The following is a 14,107-nucleotide window of genomic DNA, read 5'->3' on the forward strand; positions in this document are numbered from 1 at the left end:
AGACTATATACATTTAAACGATTTATATTTAACTGTCTATTGATTTAACTTATTATTTATACACGTTGTAAGAATATTACTAAATATCCGTCAAGACATTAAGTAAATGTCAACTCATTTAACTTGGTAAATGTCTAGACGATGTAATCTTGACGTTTAACTAAATGCTTATTTCAAGTTAGGCAAATAATAAAAATTAAACGTTTTTATAATTGAATCCAGCTAAAACTAAAACTCAAAAGTAATAATATTTATGCCATACACATGATCTGATTGAATTAGGAAATAATAGGAATGATAAAAAATCAATAAAAGTTAACCGTATTGAATCTCTTAAATGACAAAACATTGCAACGAAAAAAATGGCAAACAATAGTGAAAACTATTTATTCTAAACTAAATGTTAGTGGTCAAATATTATTAAGTATTAAAAAAATAGACCAAAAACCTCTCAACAGTCAAAATATAAATGGGTTAGTGATAAACATTGTGAACGGCGTTTACCAAGTTGGTACAGCAGTTGGTATAATAATATATTGGTGTTCCAGAGAATAACTTTGATTAGTTTCAAAAAAATGGTTTAGAAGATAGCAGAGTACCCAAAGACAAATTTGTATCCATACGTGAAGCTGTAACAAAATTATCAAATTTCAACGGTCAAGGTTTGTTAAATGTCACTGTCAAGTAGGAAAGCGGTAATGTGTCAAACCAGTTGGTGATAGTAGTTTAAAAAAATGTTAATTGTTCCAGAAAATGCCATCAAACAAAGACATTTGACAGTAAACATTTTTAATTACAATATAATTACTTATTCATTGTTTATACTCGTACTGTCGTAACTAGTTAGTAATTACTTACATTTATTTTTAATTTAAGTCTTAAAACAATAATACTAAGAGATACGAAATTAAAAATATTTCACTTACCTATCTATTTTACGCATTAATAAGACATTTAGTTATAATTCTAGATATTTAATTCAATTACTAAGCACTTAGTTAAATATTCAAGTGAATAGTAAAATCGTATATAAATTAAATTGCTTGACTATTTATCTAAGGCCTCTAAAATTCTAATATAATTTTAAAAATTTGAAACCATCTTAAACTGTATAAATTTGAAATAATAACTGATGAAATTGTTTTTGAATATTTCGCTTCGTATTCAAATTATTCATAGTTAAAATATTCGTCGTAAAATTTGACTAATTGGTCAGTTCAACTCATTTCATAAAAATATGTTTATAAAACTAGTTTTAAAAATAAAATCAAACATACAGTGGCAACTTGAAGGCTTTGAAAATGGAAATTGAATTGAATATAAAGTACTCGTTTATGAAAAGTATAAAATTAGAACACAATTATGCGTTAATTTGAAAGGTGTGCTTAATCGAAATCAAATTTAGGACAGAAACTATAGATGGAATCCTGGTCATTCTCATTATGGCAGTTAACAATTTCGATGAAAGAGGTCGAAGAAAACTATTTTTGACGGATTTCTGATTTCAACTATAACATGTTTATATCTCTACGGCAGACATGTCAGCCACGTGACCCGCGGCCGTGGCCGTTGAACCACGTGACCATGGCTAAATTGTTTTGCAGTCCGCGGCTACAAATATTAATCGACAAAATAAAAAATGAATAGTAAAAAAATAATAAAATATTAATATCAAGTCACAACTATCTTAGACTCTTAGAAATTGTTATATTTGGTATACGTAACTATGTCTTATATTCTTCTGATAAACTGTTTTATTGATGGTTTTGTATGTACACATATATATTAATATAAAAAAATGTTTTCGTTAAATTTTTATGTGCGGACCGTGTAGTAAACTATTCAATATATTTAACCCACTTGATACTTTGAATTTAGCATACCTGCTCTACGGCATGTATACGCCATAAATATTTCACATTAAGATATTTGAATCAGCTTAACATAAACTGTAAACAAATTTAATAAAATGCAAAATTGAAATTTATTGTTAATTATTTCTTTTAATTCTATATTCTAATTTATTCTGTGATGCATTTTCTCCTAAATGATATTTTTACGTTTTACTTTCTTAATATAGTATCAAGATATATCATGTGTACATCAAATCCCCTTATACTGCCACTTACTATCTTTGTGTATAAATTTAATTCGTTGCGTTTATCCTGAAATATGTATGACTCTCCGATATACATTTAACTTTTTCGGTATTCTTTCTCGTATATTTTTTTTTCTTTTGAGGTAGAACAATTTTAACTTGAAATTACATCATTTAAATTCTAAGAAAGTTAAAGTATTCTGTTAATAACTCATATTAAGATATTTTTATAAAAATTAAAAAACAAATAACAATTTGTAATATAATTTATTAAAGAATAAAATTACGTTACTTTGAATCAAAAATAAATATGTAGGTTCTTTCTGTTTCAGCAGTATGATTTTTATCAATCATTTTCTGTCTTTTTATACATAATATAGTTTTCATCATAGATAATTAATAATAACTAGGGTCTCCCATGATTTATATGGAAGTCTCGTACAAAGAGTAAAAATATTAAATTAATAATAATTTTTACGCATCGTTACGAAAATTCAGAATAAATTAAAGTACAGCTTGGGGAAACTAAAAATGTAAAATTTACGAAATCGTTATACACAACCCAACCTACATTGTTTTGGCATCAAGGTGATTTTTCCTTGATCCGTCTCTCATCCACGCCATCACATTGTATTAATTTATGTATAACACAAAAATACTACAGGATCAGGTCAAAATTAAGTCGATAATACAACTCTACATAATATTCTCCATCTATCGGTTTAGAATAATATTTAGTGTACATGCTAAAATGCAAAGCTGGACTGAGACGCGTTTGGTGTATCACGTAACAAGTAATATTATTTTTCGTCTTGTACCAATAAAACGGTAAAGTCAACCCACGGACAAATATCACACCACCAAAGTTCATTATATGAAGTTAAATATTATTCATTAATGAACTTGGTACAGCGAAAAATCTCTCGTCTTTAAAATAGCATTAATAATGCCACGAAATAGAAGTAATAAAAGAATGAACATAAAATAAATAATGAAAAATGAAAAATAAAGAAAATTCAACTTAACTTTAAATTCTTAAATTGTCTATAAGAAAAAAAAACATTATTTTTGTCTTTTGTTTTGAAACCCGGTCGATATACGAGTATTTGTACAACTTAATAAGGTAAATCTATATTATCTCTATTATCATTAAATTAAAGTTAAATAAAGTGCATTTATTTTCATTAAAAAATAATTATTATGATGATATCAGCGTGAAAATAGAAGGTAGACAACGCTCAAGAGATAGCGTTGTATCCCGTATTTTAGTAATATTACTTTACAGACTATCGAAGTTTATTTAAAAAATATTTAAATATTTATGGTTGAATAGTAAAACGATTATAACTATATGAATAATAACATAAGTCATTTATAAATAGGAAAAATTAAATCTACACAATTTATATTAATTAACATATTTCTAACTATAAACTAAATATCGTAAATAAGCTTAAAAAAATATTCAAATTACACATTAAACATAAATCCTCAAATGCTTATTAATGCCCTTGTACCATTTTGATTTGCATAATATTTTCATTGGTTTTGCATTTTCTTATCGCCCATTACCATAAAAAACAAATTTATAAATAAATAGTCTACGATAATAATAACTTCTGTGATTTTAAGCATATTTTTTCTTTTGTCTTTTTACTTTGGAACTATTTAGTTTCATCGATCTACGTTAAAGTTTGTTAGCAGATGTCAAACTACGACCTTTATTGTAACTTCTGAAGAATGTTCCTTTGGTTCCTGTAGTGTCTAGTTGATAAACTACACTGTCTTTATTTAAAACTACTTCAGTTACATCTCTTTCAAATTATTCTTTACTTTATTTACATGTAAAAATGGTACAATGAACATAAACATACCGATCCTCAAAGTGGACCTACCTTTGTAACAAAAATGAAAATTATGTCAATAAAATATTTGTAAAATAATCTCAAGTACCTATCTATAACTCTAACAAACAATACTTCTAACAAATTATATTGATTTTGATTACTATTATATTGCGTTTCTTCCTTATAAATAAAGTAGTTTTAAAAATGAATCCAACGTCTGGACTATTTTTTTTTTTTATGCAAAACTAATCGTACTAAAATATATGCTCACTTACATATTAATAACATTATAACACATTTTGGTTAAATAAACACACTACACAATAATTAATAATATTATTATACATTATACTACATTAGAACTTCAATAGTATTACTAATAATTTATCAATATTAAATATACCATACTGGTAAATTTTTGTAACTGCCATAATTTCCATGTTATCCATAATACTTTTAATAAGCTGTATAAAAATAAAATAATATCATTTTAAATTTGTTTATGACGAAATTTTAACCACTATAAATTAGAAAACAAGATTGATTATATTTATTTTTTCATTACATTTATTGGAAATCTAATTTTAAATAGAGTTAGATATGGATTAAGGTAAATTTTCGTAGATTTTATTGTAGCCGTTATGGATGTGATAGAAATAAAAAAGTGAAAATGATTAAACTTTTTACTATGACGTATGTACGTAGATTTTAAAAACAAGGGTAAAATTTCACTCGGCTAGCCACAAAACTGTGGTGCATGATAAATGATATTGTTTAAAACCCTATTATAAGTAAGATACAATAGATTACTTTTAAAAAAATTAATTTAAATTAGTTATCCCGTTTTCAAAACTGTTCCTCTTTATCGACTCTGTTCACTTTTTTTGTAATTAATTTAATATTACAAATTGTATTTATTACTTCTATTTTAGGTATTTATTTCGATTTCATGACTAAGATCATTTTTTTAATATTATAAAATTCGTATCATTGTTTATGTATACATACACACCTACAATAAATAATTATTAAAAAAAAAAAAAAAATAATAATAATTAAAACGAAACAACGTTAGGAGTCAATCGCTCAGTATTACAAATAAATATACCTATTAAAATAATAAAAAATCAGTACTCCATACGAAAGAAAAAAAAAACGCTGGATATTAATAGAGGTAAATTACAATAAATTTATATCAAAAGATCAAATTCCATCAAAATCATAAAATTCCAAGTGGTTTGATTCAAAATGACAGATAAAATTATAAACAGCAAATCAAGGTGAAAAGAAGAAAAATAAATACATGGCGTTGTAATCGAAGTTCATCGATTATCTAATGATGATTTTCCATTGTTAAGGAAACGTAAATTCGTTAAAAGCGTCACAAATATTGAGTATCATGAACATGCGAAATGTACAAAGTCACTTGGTGACCAAGTGTGCACCAAGTGTTCACTGAAATAATAATGTATGTTATCAATGTTACCGTTATTTTTTCTAAAGCGTCATGTTGTCTTTATAAATTAGTCATAATTGTAATGTAGGTTTATTTATCATCCATTAATTACAAAGCAATAAACATTTACGATTTACACTTTTTTTTTTCGTTAGCTTTAGAAGAACTATATACTTAGTAGTATATCGATTATGTCATCATACTCTAAACTTTTTGTGATGTCTAATTAAATGTTTAATGTAGCGTTGTTGCTTAGTCGTCATCAATCGTTCTCAACCGCGAGTAACTTCCGATTTTTTTAATGCAGTTTTAATGCACTAAATGGTCGCTCTGAAATACACAATTTGGTACAGAACAACATAGATTCCTTCTCAGGTTAACATTTAAATAAGATTATATGTAGGGATCGGATTAAAATGCATTAAAAATCGAACAAAAATGTACTAAAAAAACAACCAAAAATGTCTTTAAAAAATGTATTTTACCATGAAAAAGTCTTTAAAAAATGACAAATACATTTTTTTTAGATGTATTCTTTTATTAGACTTATAATTACTAATAAATTATTAGATAATTTATAATTTTATTAAATAAAAACTGAAAATTAAAAATGTTGACTTGTGACTGGCGCCGTTGGTATTGACTGAGGAACATATTTAAAGTAGTAAATATCGCTTGATGTTAATTTTCCTGATATGTTTGTTAAAGAGGCTTATTTGCCTTCTAAAATTTTTAAAACTGTTTCCATTATAGTATAACCACAATTATTTTCTAAGATATTTTCCAGTTTTTTCTTTATTGCTTCTTCATAATTACTTGAATTATTTGAAGTACAAGTTTTGGCATCATTTTTAACTCCAACTATCTCAGCTAAAGGTATAATTTTAGAAGTTATACAATTTGGTATATTTCCATGGTTAGCTTTTATAAATAGAAGATTTGATTACTTTTCTCTGACCATCATTCAATTTTTCGCTTTTTTATTAGCTATGGTATTATTTTCTTCAAATTCATTAATTACTGTTTAATTAATTGAAAATATGCACGGCAGAATACTGCAACTTTTATCCAAGTTTACAACGTATGCAGTATTGATTGAGTTGATAAAGGAATAGTTGGGCACATAAATTTAAATTTCTAATAAGAACTTTTATCGCCATATTTCCACCGGTAGCATGTATTAAATAATTATTTTTAATTATAATACAAATTTAGTTTGATTACTTTTTTAATTTTTTATTTATTTATTTATTTATTTTTTTTTTTTTGTAGTAATTATCACACTATTTATTACCGTCTAAGTTATCATGTAAACAATTAAATAAATGGGGGAGGGGTAGAAATGTTTAACATTGCCATTGGACGGCAAATCAAAACAGCATAGCTCTGGTAAAGAGTAATCGTTATGCTCACCGCCGTCCTTACCGCCACAATATTTCGCGTGATGTCGGACCGCGTTCGAAACGTACGCGAAAACTACCGATACCCGCCTACGCAATCTAGAAACTCGTCGTGTGTTCACGGTCCGTTCGTCCCAACAGTAAGCGTTTATTATTGTTTACGTAGTGCGCCGGCCACACATTTTTCTTCCTCTTAGGATAAATTTCGGAAAATGTTCTATGACGGTGGAACCTGCGGCTCTCTGGGATGATACGCCCCTCAGCGTCGGAATTTTTTTCTTCGAGCACAAAGGTCGTACGTGCGACTGGAGGGGGGCAAAAATATACAGAAAGTTATTCAGACCGGTACAGCTTGTTTCTGAAGACATCATGATTTAGTAAATTTTTCTAAAAAAAAGAGCTTTTTCCTACGAAAAGTTTGCCGACCCCTGTTCTACAATGCGAAAAGTGGTTAGGAAACATCATAAAGGGAGAGGGGACTCTGCGTTTAACAAGGCGTCATAGCATTATCAACTTGTTAGGCAACTTTAACAGCTCGCAAGCTTGTGTAGTCGTCTACATACATTTTCTAGAAACGCGTTTATTTTCAATTTTCACCGTAAATCTAAAATATATTTTATCCCAATAAAAACCACTCAGACTCTACGTTAAAATAGTATCGCTTGGTATTGAAAATAAACCTGCTCTAAAAGTTGTAAAATAGTATTCTAACTCAGTCTAAATTATAAATTCGGATTTATGTAAATCTTCTGCTAATAATTGAAGTTAGCTTAGTGACCTAAGTATAATTTATAAATATTATAATATTTCCATTCCATATTGTGTGCATTGAAATAATCGTGAAAATAGTTTAATTAAGGGTTTAAGTGTTACCAAATTAAGTTCAATTATTAATAGACGATTTAAATTAATAAAATATTTAATGCAGACTTAGCTATAAATTGAAATCATAATTCTTGAACGGGTTTTTTTTTTGTATACTCAGCATTTTTTTTTTTTTACTTAATTAATTTTATTCTTGTAAAAAAATATTTAATAAGCCCTGGCATATTTTTTAGTAGTATTCTAAACTCAAATTATATTTTTATGGTTAATTAATTATAATTGTTTCAAAAAATAAGTTTAATAAGTTTTTATGAGTTCATCATTTTATATACACTACACATTATATAATTACTAACTGTCACATACATTCAAAGCAAAGAAAACATACGGGAAAATAATCCCCCGCTAGGTTAAAGAGATAGTGGTGCTAGGATCCCGAATTGAAAAAAATAATTTTTTTGTTTAGGGTCAATGTACCAATTGCGCTCCATATATTTTACAGTCAATATACCAATTGCGCTATTCAAATTTGCTTACCTTCAGATATGAAAATATTATTAATAAAATTGATTTATTATTATAAAAAAGATTAAATGTGAATTATAATGCAACTGGTTTAATTTTAAATTTGAATTTATTTATTGATATTATATTATGTATTAATATTACCAAAAAAAAATAACTTGTTAAATGTGAAAAAAAAATTATTCATTTATTTATATTATATTAAGTATTTATTATCGAAAAAAAATTAGTTAGTGTATTTATTTAATATATAATTATAACTAACTAATAATAATAATATTTTCCTTCAATATTATAAAATATTTGAGACGCTATTGGTCAATCAACCTAAAATATTTAGAACACAATTAGTATAAGAAAAAATCATTTTAAGTGCAATTGGTAAACTCCCTGGTAGTCTAGGTGTGGATAGCTGTAGATTTTGACTACAAATATGTAAAAAGAAATCCGTAATCTTTACTATAATTGAAAAGGCAAATTAAATTTGATGTTTTCGACTGGTTTTTAATGTAGATGACGTTGATTATAATATACGATTATTTTGTACATCGTATTGTATTTAAAGTTTCAGATGTTTATTAAACGATAGAACCGGCGTCTGTTGAACATTTTAACATGATTGCACACAAACTTCTGTTTGTGTTTTCATTATAATTTGTAAGTGTTTATTATTTTGCCAAACGTTTCAACGTTTCTATTTGTTGATTAAATATTTAAATGATAACTCATAAGACAAAATGCATAGAAGTTTACAAAGGAAGACCGTTCTCACTGTCATTATATCTGATTCATACGGAGCATCCGAGTTGGGTCCCGAATACTAGGGGCTAATCGCAGGTAGTGTAATATCTAGTTGAGTCCCGGATTTTTATAAGTACTACACTAGTTGGATCCTAAATTATTATAGGTATTACACTAGTTCCTAAATATTTTTTGGTAAGTACTACATTGTACTAACATTTCCCTTCCCATTTTAACAGACTTAGGACTGTCAATGATCTATTTATGTAATATAGATATACTTAAATGAAATTAAATAATAGTTTATCACAAATATCTCTTAAACCTTGTATACAAGTTACACATATAATTACTATAATAATTATAGTAATTATATGTGTAACTTACGGTAATATTAGTAATTATTATTGATATCTTGACTCATAATTTATTTACATAACCTTTATATGCATTTATATTACATTTGGATGTAATAATATTTTAGCACATAATTAACACATTGTTTTATAATACTTTGCATAATTTATCATTGAGACGTAATAAAAATTATTAAATTAAACGAATATAAGATGCTGGTAACTTCTTTGTTTTGTTATGAATTTCTTTTGGTTATTAATTTAAATGAATTCAAAAACAATGCTAAGTAATTTTGTTGAAAAACAATCCGTCGAATGAATGTCAATAAATGTCACATTTAGGAAGGTATTAAATATCTTAAGAATTAAAAAATATTACCCATTAATACTCATACAATATAACCAATTTTGTCATGTTTCAAATTTTAAGAACAATAAATATATAAATAAATGTATTAAGTTGAATCAATGTGTTAATTGTACGTAATTTCGTCTTGTCAAACAACAAACTAATTTTATCAAAATAAATATACATAGAATAAACCCGGTGCAACTCGTTTGCGCACAATTTAAATTTTTACCTGGATATCGATGACTCGTTTGCGCACAACGAAATCAGTCGTTTACCTGTAAACGGACGACTCGTTAGCGCACAACATAATCACTAAGTAACATGTATTTTATATTTTTAAATTTGGACTTACCTAAAGTAATTGAATTATCGGTACAAATTATCAGCACAAATTACCAGCATATCAATATCAATATATAATGATTTAAAATAATCGTCGTGTATTAGGAAAGCGTAATACTTTTAAACAGTCGTTCGCCAGAAAGCTGTACTATAACTACTAATTGTATTGACTATGGATATCGAAATTTGAGATGTTTTTGAAACGCGTCGAGGAAAAAAATGAGAAGTAGTAAGAAGCAAATTGAAACGTAGAGCTGAAGAGGATTTACATATTAAACCAAATAAACTAATACGCCGGGAATTGAAAAACAATGATAACTCTGAACATCTTCAATATAGCGATATGAAATTAATTCGAAGATCCATGTATGATAAACGAAAAAAATCCTTTCCAAACATACCGAGATCTTTAGAAGATGCTAAAAAACAATTAATTGATGATCAACATAATCTTACTTACAAAGGTAATAAATTTTCTTTCGTTAGTGATGATGAAAATATATTTATATTTACATGTAAACAAAATTTGGAATTGCTACAAAGTACAGAACACGTTTTTGGGGATGGGACATTTTCATTCGCTCCGAAATATTTTGTTCAACTTTATACTATTCACGTATTTAAAAACAATTTTTATGTTCCTGTGGCGTTTTGTTTTTTAAGTAACAAACATACTGATACTTACATCAATATGTGGAAAACATTACAAAATATATGTATTCAAATTACTGGTAATATAATAAATTTAAGCAATATTCATGTCGACTTTGAAAAATCTGCGCATAATGCAGTATTGCAAATTTTCCCTTACTACAAAATCACGTGTTGTAACTTTCATTTAGGGCAAAATTGGTTTAGACATATTCAACAACATAAATTATTATCGAGCGAGTACTTAAACAACGACTCAGAAGTTGGCAAATGGATGAAATGTTTTTTTGGATTAAGTTATTTACCTCCTGACGAAGTTTCTGATGGATTTTGTGATCTTATGTCGATAGCACCAAGTACTACGTCTAGTAATATTTCTATATTTTCCGATTATATTTTAGAAAATTACATTGCATCGGACAGCAATTTTCCTCCAACATTATGGGCTTGTAAACCTACTAATAATCCCAAGACTACTAATGGTGCAGAGAGTTATTACAAACAATATAACAGTCAGTTTTACTCTGCTCATCCGCACATACATCAAGTAATCGACGTCATTATTGAAATTCAAAGTGACACTGATTTAAAAATTAATTCAATAAACAATAAAATCATAAATTTCAAAAGAAAAGAGATAATTAATAAGGAGATACAATTGGAAAACATTTGGAATGAATATAAAAATAATATTATTAATCGTTTAACTTATATAAAGAAAATCGGACTTAAATGCCACCATTCTAAATTAGTATAATTTTATAACTAATAGACTACTATTATTACTTATTAAACCTACAATGCATGTTTTTTAAAATATTTTAATTTTTGTAATATTAAATTAATAATTGACAATATTTTTTACGCGTATAATCATTGACGTTATTACTTTTATCTGTATTATATTGTTGTATATATATCTTATTCTCGCCAATATCTGGTCGCTCGATGTTAAATTATATAATAAATACTTAGAAATGCAAAATAGTTAAATCTTAATTTATATATTATTTTTTTTTATATACAATATGCATATATATTATTATTTTATACAGTCTATTAATTAATTAAAATTAAGCAAAAGAAAGGAAATATGCTCAAATGAGTTGTACCTTTATTATTTAAACCTAAAATATGTGTGCGCAAACGAGTTGTGATTTTGTGCGCAATCGTGTCGTAAAAAAGGTAAATGTGCGCAAACGAGTCGCACCCGAATAAACCTGATTTGTATTTATTTTTTACTATTTGGAAGTAAACAACTATTTAATATTTTCTTAAGGCTAAAAATGCTAATACACGTGTAGATAAATTATTTAATTATATATTTGTAACAAAAAGTTTTCAATTTCTCTTAACGCTTAATTTTTTTTTTTAATTTAGATAAATCTATACATATAAAATCCAAATACCACTGATTGACTGATCGCTGTATCTCAAAAACTACGCAACGTACGGACTTGAAATTTGGAATATAGGTTTTTCTCATATTTTCACCGTGCAATAAGAAAGGATTTTTCGAAAATCGCATATTTAAGGGTCGACACTGTTTTGGACTGGATGCATACATTTTTCAATTTTTGATTACCAAGGAAATATTTAATTTTTTTAATATGTTGATTTTAATAATTCAATTATGTATGTTATTAAACTGTATAACAACATAATCGAAGTCATAATTTTAAACGGAAAATTTAAAGATGAACATGTACTATTACCACGCTTCCCAATGACTCCAACAGATAAGCCATTGGAATTCAAACTTTTGCAGTTTACAGTGCGACTCGCTTTTTCAATGATCATTAGCAAATTACAAGGACAATTAAAACAAGTGTATGAACTGAATTTTGAAAATTCATGCTTCTTACATGGATAACTGTGTGTGGCCTACTCACGTATCAAATTGTGTACACACCACAAAGGAAAAACAAAAAATATTGTATAATCCACTTACACTTTAATAAATAGTATTTATTTTTAAACCAATACAAGAACAGGAATTGAGTGATAGATAATTTATCGATCGAAAAGAAACAAAATCATGTGATTTTTCATATTTACATCTTATTGAATACTGAATTACCAAATCAATTCTATTAGTATATAACATAGTTACAATAATATAATGACCCTTTGAGAGTATTACAATAGGTTATGATTATGATCAATGATATTAATACACTAATGAAATCACTCATTTATATCATGACAGATGACGATAACATATTGTTGTTATTGCAGATTACATATTATAATAATGCAATTATTCAGAGATATATCTCATATAATATTGTAAACTATTATGTGTTTATAAAATAAGAGGGATATAGAAAACATATTGTTTTTTTCTATACAAGATGATATTTTTAATGTGAAACTTGAATTTTATCAATTATTGTATGCGTTTATAATATTTTTATATTTATTATATAAAATATCTACGGCATCTGTGGCCATTGGACACACAACATTTTAGGTATATTTATACATACATTAATATGATTATATCATTATTTATTATTACATTTATTATTAAACATTATTATAATTGGTATTTTTATGATTACATAGAATAAGATTTTAATATGGTACAGATAGTAAAAAGAGAAGAAAAAAAAAAGATAAAATTGGACGTATTGTGTGTTATACAGGTTTACATTTTATTTATAAGTTTAGTTTCTGTTAGGAACTCATGAGTTTGGAATTGTTATTGGGTTGGGGGTTTTGATATTATTGTATGGCACATAAATATCTTATTATCATTGAATGCAAATTATTGCATCAGAACAACTATTTGGAACCAATAGTTAAATTACATTTTAAAAGTATATACAAATTCAATTGATTTATAAGTAAGTACATGCTAATTTTTGATAAACATTTATAAAAATGTACGTGTTTAATTCCTTATATTGAATAAATATTTAAATAAATATTTATTGACTTGTTTAATAATGTTTATGTATATTAATGGAAACAGATATAATTGCATAAAGTGATATATATTTCCAATATTATAAACGATCAAAATCAAATTGTATTTTATGAAGATATCAGCAATTTATAAAACTATTGGATGAAGGCAAACACAATTTAATAGATTTTATAATTTTTAAAAACCAAATTATGGCTAAACTAAACAGCAGCTATGAGAAACTAGGAATTAATGATTATTACGGAATTGATATGAATTCATTAATATAAAAATTGCGTTTGTTATAAATTGCTTCTGAATAAATCAAAAATATGTATACTTTATTATTATTTTATTTTATTTTTTTAAATGTTCATGTAATTTTGCACTGAAATTTTCGTCTAGTATATCTTTTATATAGAAAAAAAATTGAACAAAGATAGAATCACATATAAAATACTTTTTTAATTTAGAGTTATATCTGCGATAGATAACGATGATGATGATAATGATGTTTTATGTCTGTTTTTATGTAATATATTTATGAATCCCGAGATAAGAAGAAATTAATGTGTTTTTTTTATACCACTCTTCAGCAATATG

The 14,107-nt window shown here is 26.2% G+C and overlaps 1 protein-coding gene across 1 annotated transcript; it reads left to right on the top strand.

The window, feature by feature from the left end:
- Window positions 1–10,493: 10,493 nt before the first annotated feature.
- Window positions 10,494–11,350, top strand: LOC112693270. The gene is made up of 2 exons (XM_025568260.1): window positions 10,494–10,673; window positions 10,785–11,350. The coding sequence occupies exons 1-2, from the start codon at window positions 10,634–10,636 to the stop codon at window positions 11,348–11,350; spliced, it is 606 nt and encodes a 201-aa protein (XP_025424045.1). The 5' UTR covers window positions 10,494–10,633.
- Window positions 11,351–14,107: the final 2,757 nt, after the last annotated feature.

This window comes from Sipha flava, unplaced genomic scaffold, assembly GCF_003268045.1.
Source record: "Sipha flava isolate LNK unplaced genomic scaffold, YSA_version1 83_pilon_pilon, whole genome shotgun sequence".
Taxonomy (NCBI): Eukaryota; Metazoa; Arthropoda; class Insecta; order Hemiptera; family Aphididae; genus Sipha; species Sipha flava.

Bases quoted from the DNA above. Each gene is read 5' to 3' on its own strand.
- LOC112693270 (XM_025568260.1), top strand. From the start codon at position 10,634: ATGTGGAAAACATTACAAAATATATGTATTCAAATTACTG. The intron at 10,674-10,784 runs GTAATATAATAA...ACTTTCATTTAG, and splicing joins TATATGTATTCAAATTACTG to GGCAAAATTGGTTTAGACAT.